The 26,019-nt window shown below is 43.0% G+C and overlaps 1 protein-coding gene across 3 annotated transcripts in view; it reads left to right on the top strand.

The window, feature by feature from the left end:
• Window positions 1-19,328, top strand: part of LOC141128844 (acetylserotonin O-methyltransferase-like) — a 103,679-nt gene extending 84,351 nt beyond the window's left edge. Inside the window, exons 6-8 of one of the 3 annotated variants that reach the window (XM_073616406.1) lie at window positions 377-517; window positions 14,084-14,206; window positions 19,051-19,328. In XM_073616406.1, coding sequence (XP_073472507.1) covers window positions 377-517; window positions 14,084-14,206; window positions 19,051-19,262 — 476 coding nt within the window. In that variant the 3' untranslated portion in view covers window positions 19,263-19,328. The remainder of the gene's footprint in view (window positions 1-376; window positions 518-14,083; window positions 14,207-19,050) is intronic. The other 2 variants (XM_073616409.1, XM_073616407.1) reach the window with 2 other exon arrangements.
• The last annotated feature ends 6,691 nt before the right edge of the window (window positions 19,329-26,019 follow it).

Genomic DNA, 26,019 nt, shown 5'->3' with positions numbered 1-26,019 from the left:
ACGAGTGGAGCCGAAAGTGAACGAGAGCCGCCGGAAAGAGCCGAGGACCGGCTCTGTGTATTTCGGCGCCGGCGGCGCCATTTTCAAATCGCGGTCGGCGATTTTGAAGCCCAGCAAGCAGGGACAGGGGATCGAAGGCTGCACTGGGGCAAGGCTGCACTGAGAAGGCTGCAATGATGGGCATTTAAATGTAAGTTTTTTTCCCTTCAACTTCCCTCCTAAAAGTTTTTTTTTCCTTAAAATTCCCTCCTAAATTGGGGTGCGTGTTATACGCCGGTGCGTGTTATACGCCGATAAATACGGTAATAATCTACTTCACACTGAATATATACTTTATTTTTAACTCTCATTTAACAACAAAAATTTTGTTTAACAGGATGTTCGGGAGCTTTTGCAAGAATATTTCTATCCACAAATCAAGGGGCTACAGTTACTATAATGGACCTACCAATGGTGGTACAAACAGCTAAGAAATATTTTGTACCTGATAATGATCCACATATTTCTTTTCATGAAGGTATATTTTATTTTATGCTGTATTACGATATAAAAATGATAACAGAAAAACACAAACATATACTGTATTTGATGAAAGCATAAACATTTTTTACACAATGTAAATTTTCAGGTTAGTGTTGTTTTCATGGTTGGTTATTTTATTAGGATCACAATAATGATCTTCACTAAATTTCATGTTCACAATGAATTAGCAAGGTTATTGATCATTCATCATAATTTTAACCTAGCTACAAATATAAACCAATTCCGTAATCAGCTGTTTTGCCCTGATTAGGTGATCCAAAAATGTCAACTTCATTTGAAGCAATAAAAAGATATTTTGGGTACAGTTCCTTCTCTTTGAATGATAATTCACAGAAAAAACATATTGCCCTATCTTTCTAAGAACATCTTTTTCTGAGTAAAGGGCATGTTTTGGGAATGTAAAAATATACTTAGAAAACAGAACAGAACAAGATTATGATACATACAGTTGAAGAATACGCGCACTGGAACAGGAAGAACAACTTGCAGAACTCCAAACATTCAAACACATAATAATAATGAAAAAGTCAAATATACAAAATTACATAGCATCTCCCTTGCAGTGTTTTCTAAATTTGCAAAACAATATTTATAGTTAAAAATTTAAAAAAATATATGAAATAACTATTTGTAATTAATTAAAAATTAATATATAATTTTGCATAGAGTAAGAGAGAGCTATCACTCAAGTTTTTATTCTGTGTTCTATTGGGGAGATTTCCTTTTACTTCCGGCCCCATTTCCAAAACAGGAAGTGAGAGAAAATCCCTCTAAATGAGGCAATCCCTGGTTGTCAGCAGAGTCACCAGAACTACTGTTCCCATTAGAAGATTTTGATTCACTTTCACTCTTAGTGATAATGGTCATCAGGATAAATAGAAGGGGTGAATCTCCTTAACAAGGACAAAGGCAGAAATAAAAACCTGACAGAAATACGAATCTCTTCCAACTCTATGCAAAAAAAAAAAAAAAAAAAGTAGTTATACTTTAAAGCTTATTTCCAGGCATAAATTAAATAATTAACATCCCATCCCTGCCTTAGCTAATGAAGAATATATTGTTCATTTTACTAGGGAGTGATCTAATACAGGGTAATATTTACCCAAATCCACAGTCTCATGGTTTGTTTCCAGCCTGTTTCAGTTGCAACGATCATTCCCCTGAAGCTGTTTCTCTCGCTGGTCCCCGAGAAGTCTTCTCACCACCCTGAGATTTGTAGATACCCTGCTAGAGGAAGATATATTTCTGCCTCATTAGTCTCCCTGCTTAAAAACTGTTGAGATAAATTATTGCCCACATAGGAATTGTATTGTTTTCAATTAGATGGTAAACTTGTAGATTTTTAAGAGTTCATTATTAGGGTGAACGGTTCAGCCCGAACATCAGCATCAGCACCCAGCATGCACCAGTTCATGATGTCCGAAGGGGGCGGTTCAACTGGGTGACATTGCTAGGTTGCCCCGCCCCTTACCTACTGTATATCAGAAATGTCAAAGTGGAGAGGAGGCATTCGGTGGGAGCGTTTTTAATTTTTTCTATTTTTTGGGTCCGACGGGCAGCGTGAGGGACACTATTTTTTTTATTTTTTATTAAAGGATTTGTCAACAAATTTTTGTTTTTATTACTTTTTGCCACTAATTTGGTGAATGGGTAGGGATACTGTGTACCCGATACTCATTCACATGGGAGGGGGTCGGGATCCAGTAGCCCCTTTGTTAATGGGGGCTTCCAGATTCTGATAAGCCACCTGCCTGCAGACCCCGACAACCCAAGCCAAGGTTGTCGGGAAGACAAACTTCAAGCAAAATTGGTGAACCCCACTGAAGTCTATTGGCTTATAATGTTATGTAATTCTGGCTATTTGTAGGGCTAATAAGCAACCAATTGTAATACAAAAGTCGTGGGAAGCTGGGTACTGCCATAGTGGGCATATATAAAATGTTGTGCCAGAACTTACTCTGACAGACCCAACCAGGACAGGGGCTTTTGGAGAGGACTGCAGAGTAGCCTCTTGCCTTCTGACTATGGGCCCTGGCTTTAAAAGGGGGCTCTATTCCTGGAAGGTGTGTGTCTGGGGGACCCTTGGAGAGGTCTTGCTTCAGATTCGGGTCCATGTTGCCTTGAAACACACAGACTGGGAATCTAGGACTGGGATAAAGATTTGGGGCATTTGTGCCCAAACCAGCAATGACTACTTTTGACTGTGAGACTCAGAGTAGATGTTAATATAATCATCTCTAAACAACCTGATGCTGGGGTCGCCTGCTATAATCTGTTTAAGGTGTTATGTGTTAAGTGTCTTTGCCCCATTGTGTTCCTCCTAGGTGTGAATTCCCATTGTTAATTGAGTCACCTATTGTTTCTGCTTGTCTGCTCATCTCTTGGAAATGTGATTAACTATTTCCTACCCGTAGGACGTCCATGGATGTCCTCAGGTTGCAGTGGTTATACCAGGATGATGCCTCCACCTACAGGCATCATCCTGGTATGACATTTTTCAGCCGGCGATTCCCTTTCTAGCAGAAGTTATTTGAGTGGCCAAATAGACACTTGAGCACTTATACGGGTGGCGGAAATGGGTCCCACCCGCCTCCGCTGCTGCCACCTCGCAATGAGACCAGCTGCATTGAACTGAGAGAGAAGAACTGATGTTGTTCCTCTCTCTCTGTAACCCCGGAAACAGGAAGTGATGAGTATGTAGTCACTTCTGGTTTCAACTCTTTGTTTATCTGGCTTTTAGCGGCGAGGAAAGCAGCTGGTCAGCAGAACGAAAAAAACAAAAAATGTGTACACCCAAGAGCTACCTCCTTAAGTTTATTTGGCATGTAACAAAGAGAAGGATAAAACAGCAAACAAACAATATATACAAAGATAACCATTACTAACCCTCCCAGCCTCCCCCCCTAAAACTGTGAACCCCCACACCCACTAATTCCCCTATCCCCTAAGCCTATGGACCAACTCGCCGGGACCTCCCCGAGGGGCTGAGACAGTGCGACTATATCGCCACCCCCCCCCCAAGAATGATAAATCCCCTGGTGACTGCAGCAGGAAATATTGTGTTACAGACGGCATCCACACAGGAACCTAAATGGAAAGTACTACACCTTAAAACTGCTATGGGTGAATGCAGTGCAATCCATCAAAACAGGTGATCCCGGGAAATTGATACGAAAGTTCATGAATGAATAGAACCCCGCTGATTAGTCCTGAAATTGTAATTGTAATAAGTCTGTATCCAATCCCGAATCTCAGGTATGATAAGTGCCTGTAGGACCTAGTCACAGAGGTGGATAGTGCTGAGAGATTGTGTCCGGCAGTCTGCTATGAATATGTATATAAATGAACACCACATAAAGGGATAATGAGTGTGTCCACTGCTTACTCCATTTAATTAGGATATAAATGAGGCAATTTATAGTGCAAACAATAAAAATCGCAGAGGTGATCAAATACCACCAAAAGAAAGCTCTTTTTGTGGGAAAAAAAAGGACATAAAATTTGTTTGGGTACAGCGTCGCACGACCGTGCAATTGTCAGTTAAAGCGACGCAGTGCCGTACCGCAAAACATGACCTGGTCATTAAGGGGGCAAATCTCTCCGGTGCTGAAGTGGTTAAATGTAACCATATTGCTACACTTAGAGGCACCTCTTCTCTCTTTTATACTCAGTTGTGACATGACGCTACTTGTATATCAAGACATCGCTTGTATATCAAGTCACAATTTAAAAAAAAATGTGGCTTGTCTTGCAAAACGCTCTCAAACCAAGTTACTCTCAAACCAAAGTTTTACGGTATATATATATATATAATGTTTGGGGGTTCTAAGTAATTTTCTAGCAAAAAAGGTAGAGCGAAGTATCAGAATTGGCTGGATATGAAGTGGTTAATATTGTGTCCACTTTACCTTGTTATTAAACCATTGTGGGATTGTGTGGATTGTCTGGGCCACCCCCTGACTAATCAAGGCTTGTTGTTAATTAGCATATTGTGTATGTTTATGTTGGTTGTTCCTTAGATGTGCTAATTATCTAGGATAATGTGATCAAGCTATTACCCGATCTTGCATGGGATATACAGTATTCTGATTTCTATTCTATTCTATTCTATTCTATATTTCTATTCTGGTTTCTATGCAAACCTGCACCACATTTTGTAAGAGAAAGGCTATTGCTGCCTTTTGATACACCTGATTCTACCCAGCACTACAGTTTTTTACTTAGTTGTCTTTGACATCTAAACCATAGTATGAATGTCATTTTAAAAGACTTAAAGAATACAATTTCAGGTTATGAATTTAACACCACATGCTTTTCTGTGATACTTTATAGGTTATCATTAAAATAAACCGTTTAGCTGTAATTAATTAGTTTCTGCCAGTCACCTTACAACCTAAATAAATCACTGTTAAATAATGTCCATTTTCTACAGATTTTCTACACATATACAGTGCCGTGCTAAAGTATTCACCCCCTTTGGCACTTTTCGTGTTTTGTTGCCTCACAACCTGGAATTAACATGGATTGTTTGAGGATTTGCATCATTTAATTTACAGAACATGCCCACAACAACGATGAAGATGTTTTTTTTTTATTGTGAAGCAAACAACAAATAGGACAAAATAACAGAAAAAGTCAATGTGCATAACTATTCACCCCCCTAAAGTCAATACTTTGTAGAGCCACCTTTTGCGACTATCACAGCTCCAAGTCACTTTGGATAAGTCTCTATGAGCTTGCCACATCTTACCACTGGGATTTTTGCCCATTCCTCCTTGCAAAACTGCTCCAGCTCCTTCAAGTTGGATGGTTTGCGCTTGTGAACAGCAATCTTTAAGTCTGACCGCAGATTTTCTATTGGATTGAGGTATTTGCTTTGACCAGGCCATTCCAACACATTTACATCTTTCCTCTTAAATCACTCAAATTTTGCTTTAGCAGTGTGTTTGGGGCCATTGTCCTGCTGGAAGCTGAACCTCCGTCCTAGCCTCAAATCACACACACAGAGTGGTACAGGTTTTGCTCAAGAATATCCCTGTATTTAGCACCATCCATCTTTCCCTCAACTCTGACCAGTTTCCTAGTCCCGACTGCTGAAAAACATCCCCACAGCATGATGCTGCCACCACCATGTTTCACTGTGGGGATGGTGTTATTTGGGTTATGTAATGTGTTGGGTTTGCGCCAGACATAGCATTTACTTTGTTTGCCAAAAAGTTACATTTTAGTCTCATCAGACCAGAGCACCTTCCTCCATACACATTGGGAGTCTCCCACATGCCTTTTCACAAACTCAAAAGGTGCCATTTTGTTTTTTGCTGAAAGTAATAGCTTTCCTCTGGCCACTCTGCCATAAAGCCCAACTCTATGGAGCGTACGGCTTATTGTCATCCTATGTACAGATACTCCAGTCTCTGCTATGGAACTCTGCAGCTCCTCCAGGGTTACCTTAGGACTCTGTGCTACCTCTCTGATTAATTCCCTCCTTGTCCATGAGTTTTGGTGTGAGGCCTTCTCTTGGCAGGTTTGCTGTTGTGCCATGTTCTTTCTATTTGGTTATGATAGATTTGATGGTGTTCCTAAGGATTATCAAAGATTTGGATATTTTTTTACAACATAACCCTGACTTGTACTTCTCAACAACATTGTCCCTTACTTGTTTTGAGAGTTTCTTGGTCTTCATGGCAGTGTTTGGTTAGTGGTGCCTCTTGCTTAGGTGTTCCAGCCTCTTTCAAAAAGGTGTGTATATGTAATGACAGATCATGTGACACTTAGATTGCACACAGGTGGACATTATTTCACTAATTATGTGACTTCAGAAGATAATTGGTTGCACCAGAGCTTTTTATGGGCTTCATAACAAAGGGGGTGAATACATACGCACATGCCAATTATCAGTTTTTTATTTCTGAAAAATAGTTTTGTGTATATATTTTCTAATTTTACTTCACCAACTTAGACTATTGTGTTCTGATCCATCACATATAATTCAGATTAAAAAAACATTGAACTAAAGGCTGTGATGTAACAAAATAGGTAAAAAGCCAAGGGGGTGAATACTTTTGCAAGGCACTGTAGCAGTGGATAAATTAAGGGCAAGCTTGCCTGGAAGGAGTCCACTCCTTCTTAACCGCACAGAGACATATTAGTTGCCCAGCAATAGCCCAATGTCAGTTGAAGGCATCCAATGTGCCCCCACACCAAATCAGCAACCAAGCTATACAAAAAGATGGCAACCACCCCATTTTATAACATATAACAGTCTTTGCAGTAAGGTGCACATGGAAGGGCAACGCACATCACAAACAGAAAGACTGAAAATTCCCAACACATATTCTAGCTAGCCTGCAAACAAGCCAGATTAAACCTGTCTAACTCTTCACTTTTGGGGGTTCCGTTGCACACATTTCAAAATATATGTGGAAGCCGCAGTGCCCACTTCAAGGCTCCTCTATACTATGGTCCTAACTCTATAGTCTCTAATGCCGTGTACACACAACTGGACTTTTCGACAGCAAAGGTCCGACGGAACAAATCCGCCGGACAATTCGATCGTGTGTGGGCTTCATTGAACCTTAGCTGTCGAAAAATCAGACGGACTTTAGAAATAGAACATGTTTCAAATATTTCTGACGGACTCGAGTCCGGTCAAAAAAAGACGGTCGTCTGTATGCTAGTCAGACGGGCGAAAACCGACTCTAGGGCAGCTATTGGCTACTGGCTATGAACTTCCTTATTCTAGTCCGGTCGTACGTCATCATGTTCCAATCAGTCGGACTTTGGTGTGATCGTGTGTAGGCAAGTCCGTTTCGTCAGAACTTCGTCGGAACGCCGTCGAAAGTCCGTCGAAAAGTCCATCGAAAAGTCCTTCGGAGTTCAGCCGTCAAAAGTCCACTCGTGGGTACACGGCATTAGAGTCTGCAAGTTGGAGCATATACTGTCAGACTTGCCTGGAGGGAGCCCATTCCTTCTTAAAGGCACAGGGACACCCAGCAATAGCACAATGACAGCTGAAGGCATCAAATGTGCCGTCCACACCCACAAGCACTATGCCCTCTCCCCATCAGGTTCCTATATATTTTATAAAAAATTCTGTCATAACCACCCCAGGAAAAGGGGCTAATTTCATTCCTTTATACCTGCCTTTCCAGCACGACAGAAGATACTAAGCTCTCTTATCCACGGAAAGAGAATGGGATGTCAGGTGGCAGAACCTTAGGAAATGCACTAAATCCCTTGCGATTAGGGACACAGTCCTTTAACCATTTACCAGATGATATTATACGCCACTGAAAATTCAGGCTACCTATCCTCAGACTTCACCTCACTGTTTCCGTGGCTGCCCCCAACCAGGCTCCTATGTGCACATATTTTGGGAGTGTGAAAAGATAGCTTTGGTGTGGCAAGAGCTTTTCCACTTGTCCTCTCAGTTGACAGGTAAACAGAAAACCTTACATAAAGGTGACTGCTTGGTATTCTCTCATATTCCTGACCTTTCGAAACCAATGGAACAATTGACTTACACGCTCTGTGTTGCAATGCATTGGGCAATTGCCTGGAAGTCTTCAGATATCAAATTTTCTCAGGTCATTGCTAAAATGGATGCAGTTATGTTGATGAAGAAAATATTCTACTCTATACAAGATTCTAAAACCCGGTTTGACGCCAAATGGGACCAATGGTATTTATACACTTTGCCTTCTACTGAACTAACTTGATGATGAATTTTAGTCACCTTGTTTACTGCATAACACATTTTGCCATATGGAAAACTCTTGTTGACTGACGGACTCCATGTCAGTAACATGTGGGTTAAGTCCCGCCTCTACTACCTTATAGGACACTACTCCCATAAATCTTTGCTCCCTACCCCCAGCCGTGTTCTTTTTTTGTCCTCCTCCTCAAAGACCTAGTGTTGGTCTTTCTACCTGAAGATATTTTTTCATCCCCACGATCAAGTCGGCCGAGCTGCGACTTCGGATGGGATAGTCGCATAACTCTGCTAAGCCCTAGCTATTAGCAGGGTATGGAGTGGGGCATTGGAAGAGGCGTTGGAAGAAGCCGGTTCCCTGGCCACTGGCAGGCAAGGCTACGCATGGGTCGGATAGCCAGCTACTAGCAGGTGACCCCTTATTGCCCCTGAAGAGTCCGGTGTTGTCATCTTACCTTCGGCCTGATGATCATGCTGGGAGTGGTGAGGGATTCCTGTATTGATCATGGCAGCAGTATTTGTGAAATGTTCATTTTTCCTTTCATTTGTCTCTCTTTCCCTGTCTTATTTTTATCCTGTTCTGTGTATTTGCATGGCGGCTGGTTCTTCCTGCATTCCAGCCGCCGTTTTAGTTTCGTTTTCATGTCTCGGCCATACTGCGCATGCGCGAGTACGGTACGAGACCGAGGCTTGGTTTCGCGCATGCGCAATTGCGGCAAATTGCCGCTAATCACGCATGCGCACTGGCGTACGCTCGGCGCGGGCGGTGGCGTCACGGGGCGCCCTTTTTAAACAGGGCAAATAACCTGCAGGCTATTTGCCCTGTTTAAAAAGGGCGCCCCCGTGATGTCACCGCCCGCGCCAAGTGTACGCCAGTGCGCTGACATCCCCATACCTCCAGGGTTTCTAGCTACTGGTAAGTAGCCTCACTATACAGGGGGGCACTCTTTCCCTGTTATGGTTACTGATTGCCATGTCCTTGCAGTCCAGATGGATGCTACCGAAGATATGGATTCCCCACCGCCTGCCTGTGGCCAGCCTCCTCTCAAAAGGTACTGGGATGAGTTTTACCATCCCTGGGGGTCCAGTGATCGGGGGGGAGGTCATTTTGCAGGGTGATTGTTTTCTCTGACTATTCTTTTCTATGTGGTTCTTTTTCTTTTTTGTGCTTTAGCCCTTCTACGACAGAACAGCGACGAAGCTCTCACAAGGGAAGTGACTCTTCTAAATCGCATCACCGGCAATCCTCTTCCAAATCTAAACACTACAGTTCCTCCTCAAAATCGGGACACCGTAGCGAGGAACGCTCTCATTCCTCAGTGGCTCATTCCAGTCACTCATCCAGTGTCTGCTGGGGATGCAGAATACAAGTACCTGCGGGTAAATCTTTGTGCGACCCCTGCTTCGTCAAGGCATCCAAAGAGAGAGGAGATATGGACCAGCAACTAAAAACCCTAGTTGAGAGGGTTGTTAAAGAATCACTTAAAGGTATAGAAGCGGTCCGGTCCAACGTTCCTCAGGTAGGGCTGTCATGTTCCCCAGTGAGGGAAACCCAATTGCAGGACACCTGGGAGTCCTCTCTACCTAGCCATCCTTCAATTGCCATCTCTGATAGTGACTCGGATGAAGATAACCCCTGCGTGGGATTTGACTTCGCTCTGCTTCCTCCCTTGGTCAAGGCCATTAGAGAAACCCTAAATTGGGAGGATCCGGTGGCTGTTCCTCCCAAACAGAGGAAATTCTTCAAACAATTAAAGAAGGAATGGGTTAACTTTCCATTCTTTACTGAGTTGGGCGAGGTCATCACAGATGAATGGAGCAAGGTGGAGAAGAGGAACTCCATGCTAAAGTTTCAAAACTCTACCCCTTCAAGGAGGAAGAAGTGAAGCATTTGGAGTCAGCTCCATTGGTGGATGCAGTCATGATGAGGCTGGTGAAACATGTGACACTTCCCCTAGAAGACACAGTGTCCTTTAAAGATGTCTTGGACAGACGAATTGATGCTGATCTAAGGAGAGTGTATCTCATGGCAGGCATGGCTTGTAAACCAGCCTTGGCTCTGGCGGCTTTGTCCAAAGCCATGGAAGTGTGGACGGATAATGTTCATGATACGCTGAGGAATATCTCGGATGACACGGCAAAGAGCTCACCTATTCAGGAGTTGAGGCTAGTGTCAGCCTTTCTGGGGGAGGCCTCGATTGACATCATACGCCTTGCAGCCTGGGTAATGCTTTCGTCGGTCACCGCCAAGCGGGCTTTATGGCTCCGTCCCTGGCTGGCTGACCCAGCTTCTAAGCAGGTATTGTGCCGTATTCCCTATGGGGGGTCTTCTCTTTTCTGCAACAAATTAGACAAAGCTATTACGCGGTCTACTGGTGGGAAGTTGGGGTTCCTGCCTCAGGACCGGCATTTGCAAGGTCAGAGAAAATCCTTCCCGAAGAGGCAGTACCAGGATCGAGCCAGAGAGGCTCGCACCTACAAGCCAGGCCGAGAATTTTCCAGATCCTGGAAATCAAGGCAATCATCCTTCAAGAAGTCCGCAGGTGCTAAGTCGAAAGGGGATAGACAACCTTCCAAATCATTTTGAGATTGGGCCCGCTCAGACAGGCTGTGTGGGGGCTCATCTTTTCCACTTTCGGCATGTCTGCGCGGCCTCGATTCATGACTTCTGGACCATCAAGATGGTCTCCTTCGGTCATGCTTGGACCTTCATCGGCGCCCCCAGACTCAGGTGGGTTCCCACTTCTCTTCCGGCATCAGAAGAAAAAAGGACAATACTTTTAGCCTACGTAGAATCTTTGTTGGCTCAAGGTGTTGTCAGCCCTGTTCCAGTCAATCAGCGAGGCATGGGAATGTATTCCCCCCTCTTTTTGGTCCAGAAGAAGAGTGGGGCCTGGAGGCCTGTCATAGACCTAACTCATCTAAATCGCTTCATCAAAAAGGAGAGGTTCAAAATGGAAACACTTTCCACAATTCAACAGCCGGTGCAACCAGGGGACTGGATGGTGTCCATAGACCTCAAGGACGCCTATTTTCATGTCCCCATCGTGGAAGACTTTCAACAATTTCTCCGCTTCTCCGTGGGCAAGCTTCACTTACAGTTTACATGCCTTCCCTTTGGGCTATCAACTTCTCCATGTGTTTTCTCAAAGGTGCTGTTGGCAGTAGTAGCTCTCCTGAGAACCAGGGGGATTCGTCTACATCACTACCTAGACGATCTTCTTCTCTTGGCGCAGGACAAGGATCAACTCATAACACACAGAAGTCAGGTGATCTCCACATTACAGGAATTCGGGTGGATTCTGAACCTGGAGAAGAGTCAGTTAGACCCATCTCAGTCTCTGGTGTTTTTAGGAGCCCTGTTCAACACAGTCAAAGGTACCATTTCGTTACCAGAAGAGAAGATCTCGACAATCAGACACAGGATTCACCCGGCTCTTTCTGTTTCTCATCTTCATGCCCTCCAGTGCCTGAGGATCATTGGCACTATGGTGGCGACGATTCTGATGGTGAGATGGGCCCAATGGAGGATGAGGCCTTTTCAGAAGGGTTTTCTTCTTCAGTGGAAGGGCGACAAGGCCCAGTTGATTTGAATTACTGCGTCCATGAGGAACTCTCTCCTGTGGTGGCTCCAGTGGAAGAATCTCTCCAACTGCCATTCCATCCTTCCCATCTCATGGGTAACTATAACAACGGATGCCAGCAACAGGGGCTGGGCTTCCCGCTGTCTGGCGGAAGTAGCTCAGGGCACATGGGAATCTCCATCCAGAAGAATAGTGTCAAACATCCTGGAGTTGAGAGCAGCCTTCCAGGCCTTGCTGGCGTTTCGTTATCTCATTCAGGGAACCTCGGTCCTACTCAGACTAGACAATACCACAGCAGTGGCATACATAAGGAAGCAAGGGGGTACTCGAAATCTATCCCTATTACAAGAGGTAGAGCCAATTATGTCCTGGGCTCAGAAAAACCTGAAGGATTTAACAGCGGCATATGTTCCGGTGGTTCAGAGCGTTCAGGCAGACTTCCTTTCCCGGATACTCCTAGACAACAACGAGTGGTCTCTCCACGAAGAGGTATTCAAGTGGATTCTAACGTTGGGGTTCTCCCCGGAAGTCGATCTGTTCGCCTCCACCTGCAACAAGAAAATGGCAAGATACTATTCGAGGTACAAGGACCCTCAAGCGTATGGGGTGGACGTCCTGATGGAGAAATGGTGGTTCAACAGAGCCTATGCCTTTCCGCCAACTCCGATCGTTCTTCAATTCCTGAAGAGACTCAGGGCAGAGACAGCAGAAGTGTTAGCTATAATTCCCTACTGGCCCAACAGTCCTTGGTTTCCTCTCCTAATGCTCCTCAGTGTCCGGGATCCGATTCCTTTACCATCCAGACCAGACCTTCTGTCTCAGGGATCGAGACTATATCCTTGCCCGGATCACCTACGCTTAAGGGCTTGGCTTTTGAAAGGGGAAGGTTGGAGGCGCTAGGCTGCCCGGATGAGGTCATTCCTACTCTCCTTAGTGCAAAAAGGTACAGTACCAATCGGGTATTTGAGAGGATTTGGTAGAAATTCACCAGCCATATGTCTTCCAGGTCCAACTCCTGTAATAATCTGGCGGTTCAGGACATTCTAAGTTTTCTACAAACGGGTCTGGATATCTCACTGTCCGTCAGTTTTCTTCGTGTCCAGGTTTCTGCAATCTCAGCCTTCTCCAGAGTCGCATGGGCCAAACATCCTTTGGTCCAACAGTTCTTTCACGAAAACCAGGAAATCACACTCCCTACCTTCAAGTCTGCTGGAAGTCCGGATCCACACCCTCTTGATATGGGGGCTACTCTTAAACAATACCTGGAAGTTACGGCCTCTTTTCGTCAATCTGACTCTCTCTTTTTTCTTTTCCATGGGAAAAATAGAGGCTCTAGGGCTTCTGTCAGAACCATCACGGCTTGGGTGGTCCAAGCCATCCAATGGGATTACAGAGAGAAGGGCTTGGCTCCTCCTGAGGCGGTTACAGCACACTCTACTAGAAGTCTTTCAACTTCCTGGGCGGCCTCACGTCATGTTGCACCTGAAGTGATCTGCAGAGCAGCCTCTTGGTCCTCGATTCATACTTTCATGACCCATTATTGTGTTGAACCAGCAACCTTATCCTCTGTCAATTTTGGTTTGAAAGTGCTGATGGCTGACAGTGTTAAATAAATCTTTTGTTCAACATTTAGCCCACCCGGGTGTGTACGGCGAGTTATTTCCCACACGTTGCTGCCATGGAGTCTGTCAGGAGAACAGAAAATTCCTATCAAAATACTTACCGTAATTTTCCTTTCCTGATGGACTCCATGGCAGCAGGAGTTCAATCCCGAATGGATGAAGTAGGCTAGTTACCGAACACGGCCAGGGGCAGGGAGCAAAGATTTATGCAAGTAATGTCCTATAGGGTAGTAGAGGCAGGACTTAACCCACATGTTGCTGCCATGGAGTCCATCAGGAAAGGAAAATTACGGTAAGTATTTTGATAGGAATTTTCCGTTATTTTTCACTTTATTGGTTTTAATGGATGACTATGATGGTGCCCGTTTCTAACTTTTTATATGTTTGCACTGTGAATAATTTTTATATATTTTTTTCTTTGTAAAATGGCAGATATACTGTATAATGATGTTTTGCATTTTTTATACTGCCTTTGTATGCAAAGGATGTCTGTTGTAACGTTTTGATATGTATTTTTCTGGATGCATTTAATAAAAATTTGTAATAAAAAAAAAAAAAAAAAAAATTCTGCTTTTTCTGATTTGATATTATTTGACAATGTATACTTTTTTTTTTAACTGAAGGAGATTTCTTTAAAGATGCCATTCCTGAGGCAGATCTATTTATTTTGGCCAAGATTATCCATGACTGGACAGAAGAGAAATGCCTGCAGCTGTTGAAAAAGGTTTACCAGTCCTGCAGACCAGGTGGGCTGATAGTTTGTAGGAGGATGGCAATTCATAGTGTTTTGTAACTGTTTTACGAACCACAGTTGATAAAATAAAATGGTCTGTCATTGCAAAACTAAAGTAAATATGGGTTTACCTTTTCTATTAAGAAGTTTCCTGCCAAAGCTGCTGGTATCTAAACTGATTACATGTCATATTGCATATCAAAGCTATTTCAGTAAAAGCAATAGCCCTTTCTGTAGAAGAAAAATAAACAGCTGTACAGAATTAAAAAAATATATATAAAAAATTAGGAGCCATTCATTTTTCTCAGTGTGCTATAGCTGTCATTGACAGGAGAAGGTACAACCACAGAATGCCTTTCACCGATTCCCAATCACTTAAATGTAGGTTTGGCACAAGAATCGATTGTTCTGTTTAGCTTAGAAGATTACTTTATTTACAAACCACTCTGATCTCCCAGTTTCCGCTCCAAGTTGGGCAGGAACATAGCCAAGAACTATAGCAGGAAGGAATAATCATTGGGTCCTCCAGAAATAGAAGAAGTTGGCAGGTGACTTGATCTACCAGACTGTAGCTATAACTGATGTATCTATTTTAGGTAGATCCGGCCTGTCACATTGGTGCTTTATGGGTCATCTGCAGCCCTCTCGCTCCTTCTCTGCAGTCCTCAGTGGTTTAGGATAAAAAAAAAAAATACAACCCCAGCTATTAAGTTACATTTCTTTATATAATCGTGCATCCCTCAGGAAATGTTAAGGAACCCTTTATCTAGGAATAAATACAGCAAGTTGCAATTTTGACTATAATGTTTAGCTAAAACATTTTTTCTCTACAGCTTTAGTTACCTTACATACTGTATTGAAGTATAACCCATGATGTGCAAGCTGTTGGATTCTGTAAAAATTTTCACCATAGGGCTGCCCTGTCCTCTTCCTGCTGCTGACCTTCCTGCACTGTAGAGGTTAACAGCTTCAGGTCTCCGGGCTCAGCTGCACTACAGATGGTCTGATGCAGACATGCTCCCTTCTGCCCTCTCCTCCACTGAGAAATGTTCTTTCCATTGAGTATAATGCCTGTAACATGATCAGTGAATGGGGAGGCAAACCTGTGACTGGTCAGACTCTCCCCCAATCATGGATCATGTTACAGGCTCAGTGAAAGAACTTCTCAGTGGATGAGAGGGCAGAAGGGGGCATGTCCCCATCAGACCATATGTAGTGCAGCTGAGCCCAGACACCCACAACTGTTATCCCACGTGGTGCTGGGAGTTCATCAACAGGAAAGAGACAGGGTAGTCCTGCAGTAAAGATTTCTAAAGAATTCAGCACAACATGGGATATACTTCATTACTGGTAAGTAATGTAACTTGTAACTAAAGCTGTAGGAAAAAAAAAAAAAAAAAAAAAAAAAAATATATATATATATATATATATATATATATATATATATATATATAGTGGGGACAGAAAGTATTCAGACCACCTTAAATTTTTCACTCTTTGTTATATTGCAGCCATTTGCTAAAATCATTGAAGTTTTTTTTTTTTCCTCATTAATGTACACACAGCACCCCATATTGACAGAAAAACACAGAATTGTTGACATTTTTGCAGATTAATTAAAAAAGAAAAACTGAAATATCACATGGTCCTAAGTATTCAGACCCTTTGCTGTGACACTCATATATTTAACTCAGGTGCTGTCCATTTCTTCTGATCATCCTTGAGATGGTTCTACACCTTCATTTGAGTCCAGCTGTGTTTGATTATACTGATTGGACTTGATTAGGAAAGCCACACACCTGTCTATATAAGACCTTACAGCTCACAGTGCATGTCAGAGCAAATGAGAATCATGAGGTCAAAGGAACTGCCTGAAGAGCTCAGAGACAGAATTGTGGCAAGACACAGATCTGGCCAAGGTTACAAAAAAATTTCTACTGCACTTAAGGTTCCTAAGAGCACAGTGGCCCCCATAATCCTTAAATGGAAGACGTTTGGGATGACCAGAACCCTTCCTAGAGCTGGCCGTCCAGCCAAACTGAGCTATTGGGGGAGAAGAGCCTTGGTGAGAGAGGTAAAGAAGAACCCAAAGATCACTGTGGCTGAGCTCCAGAGATGCAGTCCGGAGATGGGGGAAAGCTGTAGAAAGTCAACCACCACTGCAGCCCTCCACCAGTCGGGGCTTTATGGCAGAGTGGCCCGACAGAAGCCTCTTCTCAGTGCAAGACACATGAAAGCCCGCATGGAGTTTGCTAAAAAACACCTGAAGGACTCCAAGATGGCGAGAAATAATATTCTTTGGTCTGATGAGCCCAAGATAGAACTTTTTGGCCTTAATTCGAAGCGGTATGTGTGGAGAAAACCAGGCACTGCTCATCACCTGTCCAATACAGTCCCAACAGTGAAGCATGGTGGTGGCAGCATCATGCTGTGGGGGTGTTTTTCAGCTGCAGGGACAGGATGACTGGTTGCAATTGAGGGAAAGATGAATGCGGCCAAGTACAGGGATATTCTGGACGAAAACCTTCTACAGAGTGCTCAGGACCTCAGATTGCACACAGACTCAGACTGCACACAGCTAAAATAATGAAGGAGTGGCTTCACAACAACTCCGTGACTGTTCTTAAATGACCCTCTCTGGAGAGACCTAAAAATGGCTGTCCACCAACGTTTACCATCCAACCTGACAGCACTGGAGAGGATCAGCAAGGAGGAATGGCAGAGGATCCCCAAATCCAGGTGTGAAAAACTTGTTGCATATTTCCCAAAAAGACTCATGGCTGTATTAGATCAAAAGGGTGCTTCTACTAAATACTGAGCAAAGGGTCTAAATACTTAGGACCATGTGATATTTCAGTTTTTCTTTTTTAATAAATCTGCAAAAATGTCAACAATTCTGTGATGTTCTGTCAATATGGGGTGCTGTGTGTACATTAATGAGGAAAAAAATGAACTTAAATGATTTTAGCAAATGGCTGCAATACAACAAAGAGTGAAAAATTTAAGGGGGTCTCAATACTTTCCGTCACCACTGTATATATATATATACATATACACTGTATATATGTATACTTGTGTATCTCACAAAAGTAAGTACACCCCTTACATTTTTGTAAATATTTTATTATATCTTTTTATGTGACAACACTGAAGAAATGACACTTTGCTACAATGTAAAGTAGTGAGTGTACAGCTTGTATAACAGTGTAAATTTGCTGTCCCCTCAAAATAACTCAACACACAGCCATTAATGTCTAAACTGCTGGCAACAAATGTGAGTACTGTGTGTGTGTGTGTGTATGTGTGTATGTATATATATATATATATATATATATATATATATATATATATACAAACAGTTGTGTGAAAAAGTGTTGACCCCCTTCCAGATTTGTCATTGTTTTGCACGTTTGTCACATTTTAATGTTTCAGATCATCAAACAAATTTAAATATTATTTATTATATAAACAGTGCAGCGCTACCAACACTTGTTTTTTAACTGCTTGCTGCCAGTCCACCATCAAATGTCGGCTGGGCGGTGCAGCTCTCGTTCTGGGATGACGTCATATGACGGGGGCACGCAGGACACGGCGCGATCGCTGATATCTGTAAAGAGCCACGTCCACGTGAACACGAAGATGCTGGTAATCGGCGCTCCTCGCCTCACACTGACACACGATCAGTGGCATCTCCTCACAGGGGACATCTAGGGATGTAATCAGGGCACTGACCATCAGTGTCCTGATTACAATATAGCGCCAACTGTGTCACCAATCAGTGCCCACCATTGCCCACCAGTGCCAGCAATCAGTGCCCACCAGTGGCAGCAATCAGTGCCCACCACTGCCCACAAGTGCCACCAATCAGTGCCCATTAGCAATGCCAGTCAGTGCTGGCTATCAGTGCCGCCTATCAGTGCTGCCCATCAATGCCCATCACTGCTGTCGATCAATGCCCATCAGTTTCACTCATCAATGCCCATCAGTACCCATCAGTACCGCCTATCCGTGCCGCCTATCAGTGCCCACCGGTGGCGCCTATCAGTGCCCACCAGTGCTGCCTATTAGTGCCCATCAGTGCCATCTATCAGTGCCACCCATAAGTACCCATCAGTGCAGCCTTTCAGTGCCCATCAGTGTCGCCTATCAGTGCCCATCAGTGCCACCTATGAGTGTCCATCAGTGCCGCCTATCAATGCCCATTAGTGTCACATATCAGTGCCACCTATCAGTGCCCATCGTCAGTGTCCATCAGTGCCACCTCATCAGTGCCATCTCATTGGTGCCACCTCATTGATGCCGCTATATCAGTGCCCATCAGTGCAGCTTATCAGTGCCCATCAGTGAAGGAGAAAACGTACTTATTTACAAAATTTTATAACAAAAACAAAGAACTTTTTTTTCAAAATTTTCGGTCTTTTTTTATTCGTTTAGCAAAAAATAAAAACTGCAGAGGTGATCAAATACCACCAAAAGAAAGCTCTATTTGTGGGAACAAAATGATACAAATTTAGTTTGGATACAGTGTAGCATGCAATTTAGAAAAATGTTTCGGCTTTAGATGTAGTTTAATATGTAAGTGTTAATGCACAGAACAGGGGTGAAGGGGTCCCAAAAGGTTCAGGGCAGCTGACATGTAGGTACTAAACATATCAAAAACAATGAAAAAGGAAGGGGAATGTCTGTTACCACCAGCTGAGTCAAATGTTTCTGTTCTTTTCCTTATCTGCACTACAATGTAGTATCTTTTCTCTTGCTACACGCAAAACACTTCTTTCCCTGTTTTTTTTTTAATCAAATGTTCAATATTTTACATGTCATGTTAGTAATAAAAATTGTTCCATTTGTTCTATAAAGGAGGTGCGGTTCTGCTAATTGAACTCCTCTTAAATGAAGACAGAAGTGGCCCTTTGATTTCCCAGCTGTTCTCACTCAACATGTTAATACTGTCAGAAGGCAAAGAGAGAACGGCATCTGAGTATAAAAAGCTCCTTACAGACTCTGGCTTCAGGGATATTCAAGTCAGTGCAACTGGAAAGATATATGAGGCCGTAATGGGAAGAAAATAAGTCCAAGTGTTGATTTCCAGTTTGTAACTACTGTTTGCTATGATTGATCTGTAGTAATAATGCAGATTTTTTTTAGCACTAATAAACATGTTATATAGTATTAATGCTGATCTAAACTGTGTGTGTTAATCCTATATATCCTGCAAATGAGCATACTGCACTCTGAAGAAGGGGGCACACCCTCAAAACACGGCAACTCATAATATATTATATTACTCCACAGTTAAACACTCCCCCATCCCTACTACTATGACGGCATTATGATGTTTGGTGCACCTCTATCCTTGGAACCTTACTCTTTCTCTGGCTCCATACCTAAAAATGTACAGTATACCAGAGCTGCGCTAGCCACTTGATGGAGTGTTACCAGGGTCTGCCATAGGAATCTGCAGTATTTTTAGACCAACACATATAATAAGGTCATTTTAGACAGCAGACAATTAGCCTTTCGGCATGTCTTTGGAGTGTGGGAGGAACTAAAGTAAGCAGAGAAAATCTACGGAAGCACGGGGAAAAACACGCAAACTCAATGCAGATGGTATCCATGTTCTTTAAATGCCTTCTGTAAACAGCGGATTAGCAGGAAAATGTGTGCACACACATTTCTGTAGCAACTACATCTAATGAGTGCTGAGACTTCTATACTTTTGTACTCGGAGTCAATCTGTGAATAGTGTAGGAAAGGAACAAAGAGCAACAGAGAACATAGACCTGAAGTGTGCCTGGGTCACGTGGTCAGTATGCCTAAAAGGGGGCATACCCAAGTATGAAATAAAATGAAATGAAAAAGAAAAAAGGGAATGGGTGGGTGGGACACAAGATCCTACGACCACAAGGAAGGAGGCAAAGGAGGGTAAGCTTTATGCAGCCTGACTCCTCCTACAGTTACAGGCTGACCTGCGGTCAGCCTTACACTTGTACTCAGAGTCAATCTGTGGATAGTGTAGGAAAGGAACAAAGAGCAACAGAGAACATAGACATGAAGTGTGTCTGGGTCACGTGGTCAGTATGCCTAAAAGGGGGCAAAAATAAACCTAGTATGATGAAAGCTTTAACAGCCAGATTCATTACCCACTGAATAAACGTACAATCTGCCAAATTGACAACCGCTTGTGGCATCTCAGAAGTGGCTCTGGGACATACCCAGAGAAACAAGACAACCTCCCCCTACCCAAATAAGGGCCGGGGCCCCCAGCACGAATTCACAGAAGCTGCTCCTATCTTGAATAAATGCCAAAGTATGCCTTAGGGACCAGACCCCGATTGGCCAAAAAAGGGGGCGGCAATGAAGTATGCAATGAGCTACAGAGAGGGGAGCGCTAGGAAAAGGCAACCGATGGCCACCCCTGGGTTTATCAGATGTAGCACAGCTGAGCTGGTTTAAACCAACACCGGGCACAACGCCTTGCCAGGCTCCAAAAACCTGATAGTGCTGCCACCCGATTGCCGCGTCTTGCGAGCATGCAGATGTAAACAGAAAAGGCTGAGGTGCAAAACCAGTTGATTTGTCCAAAAGAAAGAGAGACCCTGGGCCAGAAGAGCAACTCCCCTGGCCTCAGGACCCCCAAAAGGTCGTGTATAGCGCTGCCTTGAGCATCAATCTGGTACCCAACGCAAAGGAGACCTTAAGAGCATGACAGATACGACACGAAAATATGACCCATGGCGAGAAGTCTGCTGAGCACAGCAGGAGGGCTACTCTTCAGGATCCCTGAGGACAGCTTAATGGAGTGCGTAGAAAATAAAGAAAGGCCTGTCGGGGTCTACCAACAAAATGAAATGCTGAGTCCCAGCCAGATAAGCCCTGATAGTGCTGTAGGCCGATGTGAGTTGAAAGAGGCAAAAAACAAAAAGCAAGTAGGAACTGGATGTTAACCATCAGGACTGGGACATTTTGACTGGAAAACATCCCAAGCAGTGTCATGAGCCTTCTTGGTATTCAAAATAAAGACTTAACGATCAAGGATGTTGCGACAGCCCAAATAGAAACCCAATCCAACACAAATGCTGGAACCGAAGAGAAGGCGTGACGTCAGCATCCGCGACCGAGACCTGAGCCTACTGGTACTGGCCTAGGCACTGAGAAGGTTCCGAAATCCACTAAAGCCCCTGAGCCCGTACAGGCTGCTGGAGCTGCCATAGGTTTGTCTTACCAATAATTCTATACTATTGCCACTCCTGGCCGGACGTAGCTAGGAAGTAAAAGGTAGCGTGCATTGGGACAGAAAGAAACCGCAGTCTGCTGGGTAACCAGCTCAGCACTTGCGCTTGACGAGCAAGGGATCAGTAACTTGAAAGCTGGGTTTCCCGCGCCGAAGCCGGGAAAGCAGTCCACTGCGTAGGAATACTGCCAAGAGTTGAAGCTAGCCGAGTGTGAAAAAATGAAGCCTTGGGACGGACCAGGTTCTGAGAGAGGGTGAGCTACTTGATGAATTGATGAACAACGTGAGAAACATGAGAAACAAGAGTAACATTGGGAAAACATGAGAAACCTGGGAAAAACAAGAGAAACATAAAAAATGTGAGTTGGCATAGAAACAACAAATTGCATGAGAAACGTAAATTGCATAAGAAACATAAATTGCATGAGAAACGTAAATTGCATGAGAAACGTAAATTGCATGAGAAACGTGAGTTTGAATGAAATATGTAAGCAGCGTAAGAACAGATGAGGAGACTTGCCACTGAACAAGCCAATTAAAAACGATCACCTCAATCTGATAACCCATAGACGTGAAGGGTAACCTGCAGTGGAAGAACCTGGACAACCCAGCTGTGTAAAAGTGACCAGAGAACATTACAGACAATCAGCCCCTGACATAACACCCCTACTACCTGACAAGTATGAGGATGTGGGTGCAGACATGACAAGACCAACAGCGCATTAATGTGAACCTAAAGATAACACCACCCTACTGAATGCAGCAAGCCAGCCCGAGCAACCTGCAGCGCCAAGACAGGAAATTAAAAACGAACACTCAGGGCTAAAGTCCCCACAGACTGTGGTGGGTAGCAGTAAAAGGTGTAATGGTGAAGACGTATGACGTATGAACTACAGGCGAGAAGATTGTGGGACGACAATCAATTAAAAACGAAACCTCAGCCTGTATTGGATCTGTAGACGTGAAAGATCCTGGATGCGAGCACTAACTAACGGAAATGCAGTGAACGAAAGACAATGACATGAAGTGTGAGAAACATGGGAAACGCGAGAAACATGGGAAACGCGAGAAACGTAAGGCACATGGGAAACGTGAAAAACGTAAGGCACATGGGAAACGTGAGAAACGTAAAGCACATGGGAAATGTGAGAAACGTGAGAAACGTAAGGCTCATGGGAAACGTGAAAAACGTAAGGCACATGGGAAGCGTGAGAAACGTAAGGTACATGGGAAACATGAGAAACGTAAGGCACATGGGAAACGTGAGAAACGTGGGAAACGTGAGAACATGGGAAACGTGAGAACATGGGAAACGTGAGAAACATGGGACACGTCAGAAACATGGGAACGCTTGAATTTGCATGAGAACTGTAATTGCATGAGAAAACATAAATAGCATGAGAAAAGCGAAAAATTGCATGAGAAAGCGTAAATTGCATGTGAAACTGTAAACTACATGAGAAAAACGTAAAATTTGCATGAGAAAAAACCCTAAAACTGCATGGAAAAACCCTAAAACTGCATGAGAAATCGTAAATTGTATGAGAAATCGTAAATTGCATGAGAAATCGCAAATTGCATGAGAACGTAAATAGCATGAGAACGTAAATAGCATGAAAACGTAAACAGCATGAAAACGTAAATAGCATGAGAACGTAAATAGCATGAGAACGTAAAATTGCATGAGAAACCGTAAAATTGCATGAGAAATCGTAATTGACATGAGAAATTGTAATTGACATGAGAAATCGTAACTGACATGAGAAACTGTAAAATTGTATGAGAAATAATAAACTGCATGAGGAACCGTAAATTGCCTGAGAACATAAATTGCATGAGAACATAAATTGCATGAGAAAACCGTAAAATCGCATGAGAATGTAATTTGCACAAAAAAAGCGAGGGGCGCATGCGCGGGTGCCTGAGGGAACGGTAATGCCGCCTTAGAGCTCCGCTCCTCAGGAGTTCGGACCGGGGAACTACAACTATGGAAATCTCTACAAAATTGTAGGTAACTCACTCCAGCGCCTTACTCCACACAAAATATGGTACTAAAAGGTCCAAAAAACAAAATTAAAACCATTAGTAAGTCGGAAGCGGCTCTCAGACTGGCGGCTAAGATGGCGGCGCCGTCCTCCTCCTCACAGCACAGCGCTTCTCAGGCTGGGAATCCTCAGCCTCTCAGTCAAAAAGCACAGGCTGATAAAACAAAATATGACCATGATATTTATCCTGCTCAAGCTGGGATACAATCTGACATGTTTGCTACATTTGAAGTTATGTTACAGAAAGCACTGAAACAAACTTCTGACCATATCACAGATAAATTGACAAAAGAGATTAAAGAAATAGGTCAGAGAACAGCAGAACTGGAACTGAGGGTGGATGATATTGACAGTCAAACACAACATTGTATTTCTGAGTTAACAGCTCTTAAAGAGGAAAATACCTTATTACAGTCACGTTTGGAAGAACAAGAAAACAGAGACAGACGATCTAATTTACGGATAAGAGGTATACCTGAATCCATTCTAGACCTGCAGGCAACCATTACCACACTTTTTCAAGAATTACTCCCTGACATTCCTATTGATAGGCTTGAAATGGATAGAGTGCATAGAGCTTTAGCACCACGTAAAACCAACGGTCCTCCTAGGGACATAATAACTAAATTGCACTATTACAAAACCAAAGAACAACTGTTATCAGCTGCTAGAAGAAAAGAATCTCTCAGCTTCCAAGGACATACCTATCAGATCTTTATGGACTTGTCTCCTCTTACAGTGGCTAAAAGACGTGCCCTCAAACCCCAATTGCAGGTACTTCAGAATAATCAAATTACCTATCATTGGGGTTTTCCTTTTTGCCTTCGATTCACCTACTTGGAAACTAGATATGTCTGTCGCTCTTCAGAGGACTTACAATCAGCCTTAATAGAAATAGGTTTAGTTGAAACAGCCTTACCTAAAGAGCAACCTTGCAGACGTTCAACTACTCGCTTACCTCAGCATAAGAAAGACTCAGGCTCCAACTCTTTCTCCTCTTCATACCAAAATCTCCACAAGCGCGGCCGATATGAACACTCGCCTAAGAACGACGATTCTATGGACTGACCTAAAAACTACCACTAATAACCTCTCATTACAGGTTCTCAATTACCGAAATTGGTTGTGGTTTTTTTTTAACATAACCATTTGGGTTTTTTTTTGAATAAGTTGAGCTTTGATGTGATGGTTATGTTTAACTTGAAAAATATATTTGACTTTTTTCTCTTATGTCCTTTTTTTTTGCATTATGACATAACTATAAAGCAAAGCATTATACATCTCTTTACTGGGTTTTTCTTTTTTGTTTTTGGTTCCTGTAGTTCTCCAGGGCCGTCCTTCCCATAGGAATTTCTTGCAGCCCCTTTGTTTTTTCCACTTGCAGACTCCTGCTATTTTTATAGCGGACTCTGCTGGTGGACTCGGATCCTCTCAGGGAGTTTTGAAAGCTTCCTTGAGATGCTCCCAAACCCTACTACTCTGTTTTTTAATTAAGCTGTACTACTTAAGTAATGGGTTGACTCGATTGTTCTATTTATTTCTTTTTTTCGTTTTTTTTATTTTTTCCGTGTACCTCGTTTTCTTTCTGATTCTCAGATTGGTGGTTCTGGCTCACAGTATATACTGTTTATACTATGATAGATTTATTACCCTGGTTGGTCTATGGCTCCGATAAATGTTTTATCTTTAAATGTACAGGGATTTAATATCCCACATAAACGCACTAAAGCTTTACGATCCTTTTCATCTAAAAAGGCTCACATTATATGTTTACAGGAGACTCACTTTACAGATAAAGCTCAACCTAGATTTCTATCACCCTCATATCCACAATTTTATACTGCCTCCGCTGCAGTTAAGCAGAGGGGTACGCTTATTGGTTTCCATCGTTCCACTCCGTTTAACCTTAAAACACAAGTGATAGATCCGGAAGGTCGATATTTACTTTTATCAGGTTATATTTCCGATAACCCTATTACCATTGTATCCTACTATGCTCCCAATAAACGCCCAACGGCGTTCCTATCTCACCTTTTTCAAGTCGTAGAGACTCATAAATTTGGAACAGTTATTATATGTGGGGATTCTAATGCAACAATCTTCCCGTTTTTAGATAAATCTCCTCCTGGGCCTACAACGGGCACAACAAACCTTACTTTTCAACGCTTACTCACTTCTCATAGTTTGGTCGATACCTGGCGCGAAATAAATCCTACTGATAGACGATTCACTCATTACTCAATCCCGCATAAATCCTTTTCACGGATTGATCATATCCTTATCCCATCTAGCATGTTACCAGAAATCATCTCAGCTAAAATTATACCATTCCCATGGACTGATGATTGTGCAGTATTCATTAATATAGCTTCTACGCTCCCTAGATCTCATGACACAACTTGGTGTATGAAAGATTTCATTTTGACTCATCCAATTCTTAGTAAAGAGATTGAGAAATCAATCTCTGACTATTTTATAGATAATGACACAAAAGACATCTCTGCCCTCACACTATGGGAGGCCCATAAGCCTGTCATTAGAGGTAGAATG

This window comes from Aquarana catesbeiana, linkage group LG02 (assembly GCF_042186555.1).
Source record: "Aquarana catesbeiana isolate 2022-GZ linkage group LG02, ASM4218655v1, whole genome shotgun sequence".
Lineage (NCBI taxonomy): Eukaryota > Metazoa > Chordata > Amphibia > Anura > Ranidae > Aquarana > Aquarana catesbeiana.
This window is presented reverse-complemented; position numbering and strand designations above follow the sequence as displayed.